The 13,678-nt window shown below is 39.7% G+C and overlaps 1 protein-coding gene across 1 annotated transcript in view; it reads right to left on the bottom strand.

Moving 5' to 3' along the window:
- LOC122793370 (microsomal triglyceride transfer protein) overlaps positions 1-13,678 on the bottom strand; it is a 704,416-nt gene that overhangs the window by 489,573 nt on the left and 201,165 nt on the right. The window contains exon 4 of the mRNA XM_044061320.1: positions 13,054-13,161. Within this exon, the coding sequence (XP_043917255.1) occupies positions 13,054-13,161 (108 nt within the window). The remainder of the gene's footprint in view (positions 1-13,053; positions 13,162-13,678) is intronic.

The following is a 13,678-nucleotide window of genomic DNA, read 5'->3' as shown; positions in this document are numbered from 1 at the left end:
GTGCTTTCTGATCCTACATCTACATTTTTAACACGGATATTTGTATTTTTACATTCTTACTAAAAGTTATCACTTATGTACTTTTTTTTTCAAATTCCCAAATGCCCTGGACATACAGTCAGGCAAAACACAATATACCTCAAGTAAACAGCTCTTGTTCATCTTTTGCCCTTTATTCTATATCTATGAATGGAATGTATTTCAATGCACTGTGCTCCAGTTAATCCAAGCAATAAAAATAAATAAATAAACAATCTTTTTACCTTCAAAAAAGATTTTGACTTTCCACAACTGATTGATGAAAACCAATAACATTTTGATAGAATAGATAAACAACCTGCCTACTTATAGGAGAAGAGTCTACTCCTCCAGAAAAACAATAACATCAGAACTTGCCATAAGCCTAAGCTTCATAAAAGTCCATTGTTGTGGATACCATTTGGATTTCAATTCCCAAGAACCCTCTTTTGGTAATTCTTGAAAGATCTCCAACTCTTACAGTTAGGGGTATGTGTCTCTGCCAGTGCACACTGTGGTGTCAGCAGTGAGGGTGAGGCCAGGGTCAGGCTTCCCATTCCTGACTTACCCACTTGAAAACAGTCCAAACTAGTCAAGTATATACTTTTATAACTTATAGTACTTACAGATAACAGAACATTTAAAATTGCTAGAGAGCTATTCCTGAAACAGAGAGATGAAAAATGTGTCCTTTGAAACTTGTCCTCTTAAATACCAATTGATTCGGTGCGTATTCAAACATCTGTTACACCTTTCTTTGCCTGGGAATAATATCAATTTAGAAAGAAATAGAAACACCTTAAAGAAGGGAGGAGTCAAGGAAGCTAGGAAAGCAAATGATTTGAAGACAGAGTCCTAAGGTAGAAAAACTATCAAGGAAAGTTTAACTTCAGGTGTGGAGCAATAGTGCTTAATGGAGGTAAGAAGTGATGATCAAATGGCCACACTCCAAGTAACTCCAAGGGCTACAGTCTTGAAACAAGCACTGTTAAGTAGAAATCTCCGTTGATGAGTGACCTTTGTCAGCACTAGTAACAGAATAGCAAGTAGTGCATAATTTGCTCAGATAGTGCATGCATCAACTTGTCAGAACTAGCAAAAAGAAATAATCACTTTTCCATTTTCCTAAGCTCATGTACTCACTTTGCATAGTATCCAAAATGATGGGTTACATCCAGGGTATGAAAAGATCGTTCTCACTCAGGATTCCTCCCCCAGAAAGAACACACAGAGGAATGGATCAACAGAAAGACAGTTCCATATACATTTTAGGAAGAAAAATGTGAGCCAAATACTGTGCTTTGAAAATTGGGGGTTACTCCTTGGATTTCTATCTGGAAAATATTCTCACTAGAACAGTATCGTCCTGGATACAGATATTATTATTGCTCAAAAGATGTGTGAATAAGGTTTTTTGTCATGAAGTTTAAGACCCAAGCAGGAAGAGTTCTTTATCAGTGTCCCCACATGGAATACCCATTTCAAGAACTGCTTAATAAACCTGTGCCGAGTCAGAGTTCTGCTGCCCTTAAGGTCATGATATGCTACAATAGCTGAAACATGTACCTAGGGCATGAAAGAATTGATGCTCAAATCAAACACTTTTTTCAACTAGGTCAGCCAGATCTTCGAGTATATTAACTGACGGAGAAGGGCATACTTCTCTGCCTAGATGAAGAACTACTTCTGTTTGGTAGAATATTTTAGCCTGATGGGGGTTTCCTAGCAGCCTATAAAATGTCTAGGATGTGCTTCAGAAGATTCATTATGACTAGCAGAGAAATAAGGCAGTGAAGTGAAGAAGATTGCCCTTTCAATCATCAATGATATCCTTCATTTGAGAGATCTCATGGTGCTTTGAGTGACTAGATTCCTCCTTAAGTCATTTGATGTAAACCTAAAGATATAAGCTAATTAGTTAAAGTCTGCATTAGTAGCACACAAAGATAAAGTTCTGACTGTGGCACAGGTAGCCCCCAATCTCACTTAGTGCTTCTTGTGCTTGATAGTACAGACAGAGAGGATGAGCTTGGATAGATGAGGTTGATCCTTGATGTAGGCTGGGAACATGCATGCATCTTATCTGCAGGTGGGAGAAGACTCCAGCTGGGTTCCCCATAGATGAGTGGATGATATACCAAAGTGCCCATTTCATCATGAGAATGGGATGTAATAAGGAAGCAAAAAGGTCCAAACCAGGGAATAAACTTGTCTTCTTTATACATGACCAAGTGCATGGAAACATTACCTTAGTAAAACAGCCTGTATGTAGCAGATTTATATTACCCATAAACTTTTCATTCCATTGTGTTGCCTTACGGATTCCTTCAGCCTGTCATCATCTCCATTTAAGGTAGATGGTAGATAGTTTCTATCCACCCATCATCTTTTCCCTGCAAACTGGCTACCAGTCTCTTTACATACCCATCCCCTCTTTGTTCTCATCTCTGGATTCACATTTGACCTCATCTCTTACTGCGCAAGACCCTCCCTTGATTCTTACTGTTCTGTTTATGCTGCATATCTTGTATGCAGGGAATAGCACATCTTATTCCTTCCTTTAACTAGATGAAGTTTCTGTTATTCCTGCTAAAACTACCTGTCATGCCCCAATCTTGTTCCCTATGCTCCTATCATTACAAAGAAGAATACATTGGCAAGCCACCTCACTCGGCTCAGAATCCCCACTATTTATACTGCCAGCAAATTCTCCTGTCTTCTCTCCAAGTACTACAATAGTCTAACCTTTCCCCCTTCCACCTTATATTAAAAGTAAAATCAGGCAGATTTAACTTCCTTTTCAAGACTTTAGTAAGTCAGTTCTTTCCTGGATGAGGTATAGTGTGTCCTTAGCATGGGGCTCTAACTTAATCCTATGCCACCAGTCTCCCACTAACCCATACACCTGCTTGTTTCTCCACTACCTATATTCCTCGAGTCAGTGCACCTCTAACCCCACACCAATGTCTGGAAATCTAGCTTTGCATGTCTTTTGTTAGTAGTTAACAATACTGTATCACAGTCACTGTTCATCTCATATCCCTTCCTCTGCACAGTACCATGCAAAGAATCCTACCTTTCTTATTCATTTTCTGTACCGGATGAGAAGTAAATCCCTCTCTGGGAATAATCTCACTTCCTTCATTCTTCATCCCTACCTCTGATGTTAGATTGATCTCATCCACATGAAGAAGACTGAACACCATTCACCAGAATTATCATCTCCCTGCTCTCCCATGATGCTCTTAGTCCTTCACTAGTTAATAATCCATCTGCAAGACGTCTGACAGCTATAGAGTCTTTCCACAAAATGTCCTTCCTTCCATTTTCCAACTTGACTGCCAAGACCTTGATTTTAATTATAGGACCTGCTCACTTTATCTTGGTTAATCCTTTTTTCTATATTTGCTTGCTCTAATGTCTGACACTTGAATAGGTATTGTACACACAGTACAAGTCCCAAACCATTCCTTTATTATCATTCCTAAAAATTAAAAAGAAGTTATCCAAGCCAATAAAGCAAGTCCCAACATGCAGGAGATAATCACTTTAATAGTTAAAAATGAAAATAAAAATCCTGTTAAGTGCTTTTGTCTTAGAACTCCTTTCATAAACATTTCATCAGAACCTCTTATTACAATCTACAACTTCCCCTTTTAAAAGAAAGAGTCACAAGACATACAATTGGCTGATACTGGGTGAGTTTTCCCACTTTCAAAGCTTTTTAAAGGTACAAGCCTTAAATGTCAAAAAATGCAGTTTTATATATATGTGTGTATGTATATATATATATATATATATATATATATATATATATATATATATATATATAAAGAGAGAGAGAGAGAGAGATGTGCTAGTATACAGCTCAGCAAGCTCCTGCCTGGTGCCCTACAGAGGTCTACAGCAGCAGAGAGACAAAAGAGAGACTTTGGAGTGATTAAGTATCATTTTTCTGCATTTTCTTGCTGCCTTTAGCTAATTCCGCCTAAAATGCCAATTTTCTAGAGTTTCTGTGATTTAAAAAGCTTGTTCCAGCTACATATTGTACTTATTTTACTGCCTGCACTTTAACAGTGTCGTTTTTGTGTTTAAATTACCTGTTTAACTGTTGTAGGCTATACACTCAAATGTGATAGCCATTTCTGTGCATTTGAAGTGTTTTTTTGTTAGTATCTGCTTTATTTTCTGAAAAAAAATAAATACTTGTTTTCCTGTCTTTCTAAGGTAGTATAGTCCAGTTTTCAGGTTAGTGCTGAATTCAGGGCTGTGTTACAAGTTTCTGTGTTTGCCCATACCTTGCTTGGATAGAAGGAAGTTTCTCTGTTTACTGTGACAGAGGAAGCTTTGAGCAGCCTATATGTCCCTGGAGGAGTGGTTTCAGCCCAGAAATTAGTAGTTTATTGACTATTTTGGGCTAATTTCTATCTCTTTCATTTCCCTGCTATAAAACCCACATTTGCAAGGTTTTTGTGCTAGTATACAGCTCAGCAAGCTCCTGCCTGGTGCCCTGCAGAGTTCTACAGCAGCAGCAGCAGAGAGACAAAAGAGAGACTTTGGAGTGATTAAGTATCATTTTTCTGCATTTTCTTGCTGCCTTTAGCTAATTCCACCTAAAACGCAGACTTTCTAGAGTTTCTGTGATTTAAAAAGCTTGTTTCAGCTACATATTGTACTTATTTTACTGTCTGCACTTTAACAAAGTCGTTTTTGTGTTTAAATTACCTGTTTAACTGTTGTAGGCTATACACTCAACTGTGATAGCCATTTCTGTGCATTTAAAGTGTTTTTTTAATTGTATCTGCTTTATTTTCTGAAAAAAAAAAATAAAAAAATACTTGTTTTCCCACCTTTCTAAGCTAGTATAGTCCAGTTTTCAGGTTAGTGCTAAATTCAGGGCTGTGTTACAAGTTTCTGTGTTTGCCCATACCTTACTTGGATAGAAGGAAGTTTCTCTGTTCACTGTAAGAGAGGGAGCTTTGAGCAGCCTATCAGTCCTTGGAGGAGTGGTTTCAGCCCAGAAATTAGTAGTTTATTGGCCATTTTAGGCTAATTTCTATCTTTTTCATTTCCCTGCTTTAAAACCCGCATTTGCGCTGTTTTGCGTGCCAGGCAGCGCCAGTTAGCTGGGGTATACATTTTCCCGGCTCCACAAAGTCTAATCTTCAATTTTTTCCCTTGGAACTAGACAAACTTTCAACTTAAGTACTCAAACCATTCACTTATCATACCGGTACTTGCTCAAAACTCATAGCAAGTACTAATGAACTTTAGCACTAGACCCCCCCTATACTGTAGAGAAGGACAAGGGTCTCTATTCGACCTTACCAGCCAATCAGTAAAACAGTTCACTGTACCTATCCAGGCATGTCCAAAGGGCAGTTTCAGGTATACTCTCCAGTCCAACTGGTGAATCTGGGCATTTTGAGGCAATGTTGCAATTGCCTCATGTACACAGACAACCCTCTCCTCTTTCCACCAAACACCAATACATGCGAGAGATGCAATTATACAGCCAAACTGGAGGCTAAACTCTCCCAACCCAAGACTGGGCCAGGCAGTCAAGAGGAGAAGGGAATTACTTGCATCACACCACCAGTCTCACATAGACCTATGAAACCAGCACTGGCAAAAAACACACATAAATACACGAAAACATACTCGGAGGCTCTAAATAAAAATCTGCAAAAGCAAGAGAGACCTCCAAAGTAGACATCCAAGCAACCTCCACCCCCCCCCCCAACACAAACTATGAAACACATGCTTCACAAAACCAGTGTGCCACACAATCACAGCCCTTAAGGCAAAATAACATACCCAACATACTAGTAATAGGTGACTCTATAGTCAGGCACACTGACGTCTCACTCACTAGGCTGAACAAGGAGAAGGTTACTGTTAGCTGCCTGTTGGGTGCCAGGATCCACCACATAACACAAGCACTCAGTTCACTCCAGAGCAAGTACAAATATGACTCTGTCATTGTCCATGTTGGTGTGAATGACCTGAGCTGTACCTCCCTGGACTACACGAAAAGAGACATGGAGGAGCTCTCTGGTCATGTACCCCAAGCTGGTATGACCCTGACACTGAGTAACATCCTGCCATGACCAAGAATGATATCACAGTATAGAGAAAAAAAATTATCAATTTCAATAATTGGCTAAGCTTCTGGTGTCATTCAAAGGGGATCCAGTGTCTGTCAGCCTGGGATGACATGCTCGATAAGCCACGTTGCTTCGCTAGAGACAGCTTGTACCTGTCACCCTTAGGCTTTCAAATACTGGCCAAGGCTCTTGCCACCCCCATAGTGCCTTTTTTAGGCAAGGCTCAATAGACAAACCCACCTCCGTAAATAGCACATGTAACAAAAAACTGAGGGTAATGCTACTCAATGCCAGAAGTCTAAACCTCAAAATATACGCACTCAAGGCACTCCTCAGTATGGAGAAAATCGATATATGTGCAGTAACAGAAACCTGGTTTAAGCTCCAGAGAGCACCCCAGCACTACCAAGCTGCAACTCATACCATACATTTTGGCCACAAAACCTGGACCGAAATACAAAAGGCGGGGGAGTATCCATATTCATCAAGGATAACCACACCCCCAGGTTAGTGGTACAGCAGGATGCTTCAGAGATCATCCTCATGCAACTAACAATGGGCAAAACTGCTATTCAAATTATAGCTTGCTACAGATCACCCACCATGTCCCAGGACCCCCACTCCGCATTTCTGGAAACACTGGGAAACATATAGGTCCTACCAAACACTCTGATATTGGGTGATTTCAATTACCCAAACATTAACTGGGAGAACTACTCAAGTACAAACTCCCTTGCCCAACATTTCCCAGAATTTATAAACTCAGACGCCCTGGATCAACTGGTCAACACCCCCAACAGAGGTGACAACATATTGGACCTGGTCATCACCAACATGGGTGACTGGTGTTCCACATCGGAGGTCTACCCCTCACTGGTTAGATCTGACCATAAACTAATCACTCTGGATATTCACATTCCATCACCACCCCCAGTCAAAGAAACCACTATGAAAAACTTTTCAAAAGCAAACTTCACATTACATAAGACCAAGGTGGGAAGTTTCAAAGCCCCCATGCTAAAGTATAACGCTGTCCAAGCTGCAAAATCCTTTACTAATGCACACTATGGGCACCTACAAGAATGCATGGATCATGCTATCCCAAATAAAGCCAAGACTCACTCCTCCAAGAAAAGGAAACCAGTCTGGGGGACCCCTGCTATAAATAAGCTATACAATAGAAGAAGGAAAACAGTACAGAAAAGAGTAAAATCCCAAGAAGGGAAGACATCCTTGATCAGTATCAGCAAGAAACTACATTCCCTCATAAAATCATCCAAGACTAGCTTCGAAAGAAAAATTGCCATGGACTCCAAAGATAACCACAAGGCATTCTTTAGCTATGTCAAGAATCAAAGTGGCAGTTCTCAGATCTGCTCAGTTAGTGCAGAATGGCACAAAATACACTGAACCGACCGATATAGCCAACATCCTGGCAGACAAGTTCAGTGCAAACTTCACGCCCCTCTCACCTCCAAAAGGGCCCATAACCATACCAGAAGAATGTAGTGCCCCTGAAATCATAGACACTCAGGTTAAAACAGCCCTCTCCAAAGCCAAAAACACAGCAACAATGGGACTGCCCAGGCTGCATCCTACACGAGCTCAAAGATGAACTAACCCCTCACCTAAACACACTGTTTAAACTCAGCCTCTCCACAGGCTACGAGGCCAGAGAGTGGTGCACAGCAACGGTTATTCCACTCCACAAAGGTGGAGCCACAATGGACCCCGGGAACTATCACCCTATAAGCCTGACTAGCTTGGTCTGCAAAGCTATGGAGTGCATCATCGTGGATCTCATTAACAGAGACATTGGAAACCTCCAAACACTGGACCCTACCCAGTTCAGCTTTGTTAAGGGCAGATCATGCCTCCTAAACCTGGCGGACTTCTTTGAGGCAGTTACCAAGGCTATAGATGAGGGAAAGGTGGTCCACACAGCTTACCTAGACCTTGCAAAGGCCTACAACACCATTTCCCACTCAGGTATTATAGATAAGCTCACCAGCCTGAACATAAACCCCTATGGCATGAGATGGGTTGCCAACTGGCTCACGGACAGAACCCATATGGTAAGAGTTGTGGGAGCTAGGTCTGACTCTAAACCAGTTACAAGTGGCATTCACCAGGGTTCAGTCCTAGGACCCCTCCTGTTTGGCATATACTTCTCAGAGGTACAGGCAAGCACAGGAGGACTACAGCTGACCAAGTTCGCACACAACTGCAAACTAGGGGCTATAATTGACTCTCCGGCTGACACAGACATCCTTCAAAAGGGTCTCACTGAGATAGATACCTGGTGACAAAACCATGGCCTCAATCTAAATGCCAAAAAGTGCATAGTCATTCCCTTTGGAAAAAACAAAGTACCCACAAACTACCACATAGGTGGTAGCCCCCTAAATACGGAGGATGTAATAAGGGATCTGGGGACCCAAGTAGATAGTAACATTTCCTTTGATAATCACATTGCCAAAGTGGTTAGAAAATCCTTCTATGTGGCCCACCTAATCACAAAAGGGTTTGCATCCAGATCAAAAGAGGTCATTGGGCCCCTTTATGCATCACTCATCAGATCCATCATAGAGTACAAAGCCCCATTTGGGATGTACCTTACACGACACCTGCAACGACTGGAAAGACCACAGAAGTACTTCACCAAGAGGATTACTGGCATCAAGCAGATGCCCTATGCAGCTCGACTGAAGAAACTCCAGCAGTACTCGGTTGCATACTGCCTACTCAGAGGTGATCAACCCAGAACTGATGGACATGCTCCACCTAAAGAAAACCATATCCACTCGAGCCACACCCTCCAGGGATCTAAACCTCACCACAACAATAAATAGGACGTGCTGGAGAGATAGATTCCTGTCCCAGAGACTTCCCATGCTCTGGAACAAGATTTCAATGTACAATAGGCAGAGCTCCTCGCTAACCCTCTTCAAGAGAAACCTTTATGAGTGGATGGAAACAGAAAGTTTATCCCAGGGATCACTTCAATGGCTCTGCTGGACAGAGGCACAGGGAACTAATCTAAGGGGGAGGCAAAAGCCAACACATTCCAGCTAGGCTTATAAATGCCTTTGGGCAGATAGCCTAGTACCTACCTATGAACCTTTGAACCTATATTTATATATATTTTATATATATTTATATATATATATATATATATATATATATATATATATATATATATATATATATATATATATATATTTATATATATATATATATATATATATATATATATACATACATATATATATATATATATATATATATATATATATATAGATAGATAGATATATTCATTCCCCCAAGGGTATAGTAAAACTCCCATAAAAACACCATTTATGTTACATAGTGTACATTTTCTTTCAACATAAAAATAGTAATATCCGAACAGAAAGAAACAATGTCCAGTAAGTCTATTTCATTGCTATAGTTAGTCACTTAGTTCATAGTTGTTTCATATCTCTCATCCCTCCCCCAGTCTCTATAAAATCTGTTCCATAATATATCATGTCACACTCCACACTATCCTTTGTTAAAGCATTCCAGAGTCGCAATACCCCTTGCATGAAGAAGCGTTTCCTTGGGTCAGTTTTGAAACTTGATCCATCTTGCTGTGACTTGACCCCTTAAGACTCTGGCTGCCAATTTTTCTCCTTGATTGCACTCCTCAACCTCTTCCCTTACTGAGTATCCCAACCATATTAGCCCTTTCCCTTAACTCCTGCAGTGTGACTATAGCACTCTAAGCCCTTCCTCATGCATCAGCCCTTCAGTTCTTTTCCTTACAAGTTTGGTTGCATTCCTCTTACTACATTTGTTCAGTAATTGCTGCATTGCCCTGAGTGGTTCTCAGAAATAAGTGCAGTATTGCAGATGCCATCTTAACATGGAAGTATTAGCACATTTTTTACTTTGCTCATCTACCTATGGATTCCAGCATCCTACTGGCCTTAGCCAGTAATTTTTACATTGTTACCTTAGAAATTATAGAACTTCCTATATCATTCTCCTGCACTGTCATCTCCATTTCTGATGCACCGTACAAGTGGACCTAATTTCTTCCCTTGATCTGCATCACATTGCTTTCTTTGTACTTTGCCCCATCTACCATTTTCAGTTTATCTCTTCAGCCTATAGATGTTTGTTTGGAACCATTCTCCCATCCCTGTATACCCACCCCATCTTTGAAATCATCTCCAAATAGTCATCTGTAGTCCAGCCATAGTCTGATGCCCAATATAAACATTTTAAAATAGTATGCGTCCTGCTATAGTCCCCTATATCACACAATTAGCCTTGAATATTTCTTCAGATAACACCCCCTAACCATCACACCAATTGCCCTGAACACAAGCCAGTCGATACTCTGATGCAGAATGTAGGCCATATCCCATACTGCTTAAATTAGCTATCACCCTCCTGTGAAGCACACTTTCAGATGTCTTACTGAACTTCAGGTAGACCACTATTAATGACTTCTTTTCTGCACTTCTGCTTGGGGACAGCATCAGGACATGAGAAGGTTTCACTGGAATGGTGTCAGGTGGAAGGCGGCACACTACAGGCTATCTGTTACACCAGCTACATTCAGTAATTCAGTAAACCTGCTTTTTAATATCCTTTCCATAACTTGTCCTCATGTGCAGGTAAAATGTAAAACCCTGCAGTCACCTGGCTCCGTCTGGCAATCTAACTTGGAGACAATGTTTCCTGTAGATGATGATTCCTCCAGGATTTTTGCCAGCTTCTTGAGCATGTAGGGGATGGGTTTCCATGCAGTATTTGCACATCATCTCCTGTAAGCTTCTCTTCTACTTCAATTCTGCTGAACCCTGTGCATTTAGTTGCTGCCCCATGCCTCACTGTTTTCGAACAGGTTTAAACCCTCCGCTGTTTTTTTGTCTATGAAAATGGAGAACTTATTAAAATGTGTTCATTTTGGTTTTGCACCATGCTTCACTACTCTTACTCCTGTAACCTTATGCACAACCCTGTCCTCCCTCATTCTCAACTTGATGTTAAAAAATGTCCACCTGTAAATCCCACCCACATCATTCCTACCTCTAAAGCAGCCTCTGCATCCTGACGGCCAACACTTTATCTTAGCCTCCTGATAATTACTTTTCTCCTCCTTTTGTAAGTTGTGCTCCTCTATATTCTCAGTATTACCCATCCTGATTTGTCTCATCCTGGTTAGCCACCATTTTGTTTCTTGTGTTGCCTTATCCTGACTGATGTATCCAAAACTTTCTTTTTTTGCACTTTCAATGAAACACTCATACAGTTCATGCAATGTAATTTGGACAGTTATTCTTTTCCATCAGAATCCAGTTTCCTGCTGTCTCAGAAGTTTTATCTTGTTACCCTCCTCAGACCTACCACTGAGCCTTAGAATGACTGAGGTGATGTTGTCAAGTAATGCCTTCACCTTAACCCTCCCCAACTCCTTTTGTGTTAGTTAAGACCAAATCCGGACTGTAAGGAAAGAAAAAGAAAAATTAATGATCAGCAGATTAACTGGTTATTGTTATATTGCAATGACCAAATCCATTTCAGAGTACTCTTCATGTGTTTTCTGTGGTTACCAGCAGCTGGTTTCCCCATCTTCTTTTTATCATATATTTACTTGCCTCTTAACTTCTCTCACTCTCTCACGTTCTGCCACTATAAGAAAATTAATGATGGTAGGAAGGGGCAGTTAACGCACAGTGTGTTTCCTTGGAGTATCATGGTAGTCTATAGAAACTGCGTGCAATGACTGGTAATGCAAAAGGATACAAAGCAGATTTAGGAAAGGAAATGTATTTAGAAACACTGGGAAATCTGGCATCATGAAGAAAAGACAGCACCTTAAGTGTACCCTGTGGACATAAATATATATTTAAAAGCCATCAAAACTCTGATCAGTGCACTTGGTAAGACATTGTGATTAACATTAAATTATCCTAGTAAATACCATCATATTATTTATTTATTGACATTTGATTACCAGGAAGGTCCAAAGGTGTAGAAACCTATTTTCAGAGAAGGCCCGGGGAGAAAAGCTCCCAATTATTACACAGCATTTTAAGAACAATAATTTTACAATCTTCAAAAATAAAACAAAAACATCTGCAGTTTAAATAATGATAACAAATTAGACATAATATAAAAACATTATCAAAGTAACAAATGAAAATTCAAACCTATACCTCCACTAAATAAATAAGCATATATATATATATATATATATATATATATATATATATATATATATATATATATATATATATATATATATATATATATATAGTAGATGTCACCTTTCCCACTCATAAGGAATATTTATACATAAACATGAAAACACAGTTTACTATAGCACTTATGTTCAGACATAGATTTTGTAACATGACTTATTGTTTTTCATGGTGAGGGAAATAGGAAATTTACACTGGGCCTGGCACCCATGCCCCTTATGGACAGAGGTAGCTTATAAATGCCTGGCCCTCAATGTCCTATTTGGATGCAGGACATTGTTATTCTTTCAGGGAAAACATGGCTAGGCTTAGAAAGCCCCCCTTGGGTCATTAGCCTAGTAACAGTCTATGAATCTATGAATCTGTCAGTATGAGCCCTACATTTAGATAAACCAAAGTGTAGTTTTACTGATAATACAGTTCACTGATTATATGAGAGAGGCTGAAGGAAAATAAATTGTGAAGAGAATGGAACATTGCAAGGTGTTACACATCTGTTTTACTAGTGGCTGAAGGCAGTATAAATTGCAATACTGTATATATCATGCATTCTTCTGGAAATTCTGCTAACAACTCCACAGCAAGGGAAGAATTCAGAACTTTGAGGACATAGTGGCATTGTCCATGAGGGCATATACTAGTAAACACAGTATTCATAGGCTCTGTCATACCTCATTCACACTGGATAACTTTGGCTGGAGTTGGAACAAACTGGCCAGGCCCTTCTTGATGTTCTGGACATTCTCTGGTTCATTTTGATATGAGTAGAAATTTACCACCTAGAAAGAAGATAAACATGTTTAAGAAAATGGTGCTGCTTTTGGTATATAATGTAGTGATTTCCCACTCTTTTGGATGCTCAGAAGACAAACGTCAGTCTCAAATGCAGTATCTGTTTAATTACTGTTGCTCTGGAGTCACATTTACAACATTTGTCCATAAATAAATAAATAGGTGCTTACCTTAATTAATGCCATAAAGAATTTGAATTCATTAGTGGCTGTTTATTTACTCTATGTAACAATATAAATCATTTTCCATTTGTGATGTCTGACTAATGTACACTGTTCACACAACTGCAATACATATACGACATACACTCTTTTAGTAACGAATATCTGACAGTAGATAATATGACAGAAGAAGGCTTATTAAGTTGCATCAAGCATAGCTATATCTTACATACTTAAGCACTTCTTTGCCTAACAGCTTTAATTTGCTTCGTCTACAGTAAGTAATCCATGAAAGAACCAATGAACAGAGGCCTGAACAAAGACCAATGTCAGAAATGCTCTA

This window comes from Protopterus annectens, chromosome 2.part0 (genome assembly GCF_019279795.1).
Source record: "Protopterus annectens isolate FY-2018-M chromosome 2.part0, PAN1.0, whole genome shotgun sequence".
Classification (NCBI taxonomy): domain Eukaryota; kingdom Metazoa; phylum Chordata; order Ceratodontiformes; family Protopteridae; genus Protopterus; species Protopterus annectens.
Note: the sequence above shows the minus strand (reverse complement) of the source record. Positions and strands in the feature narration are given on the sequence as shown.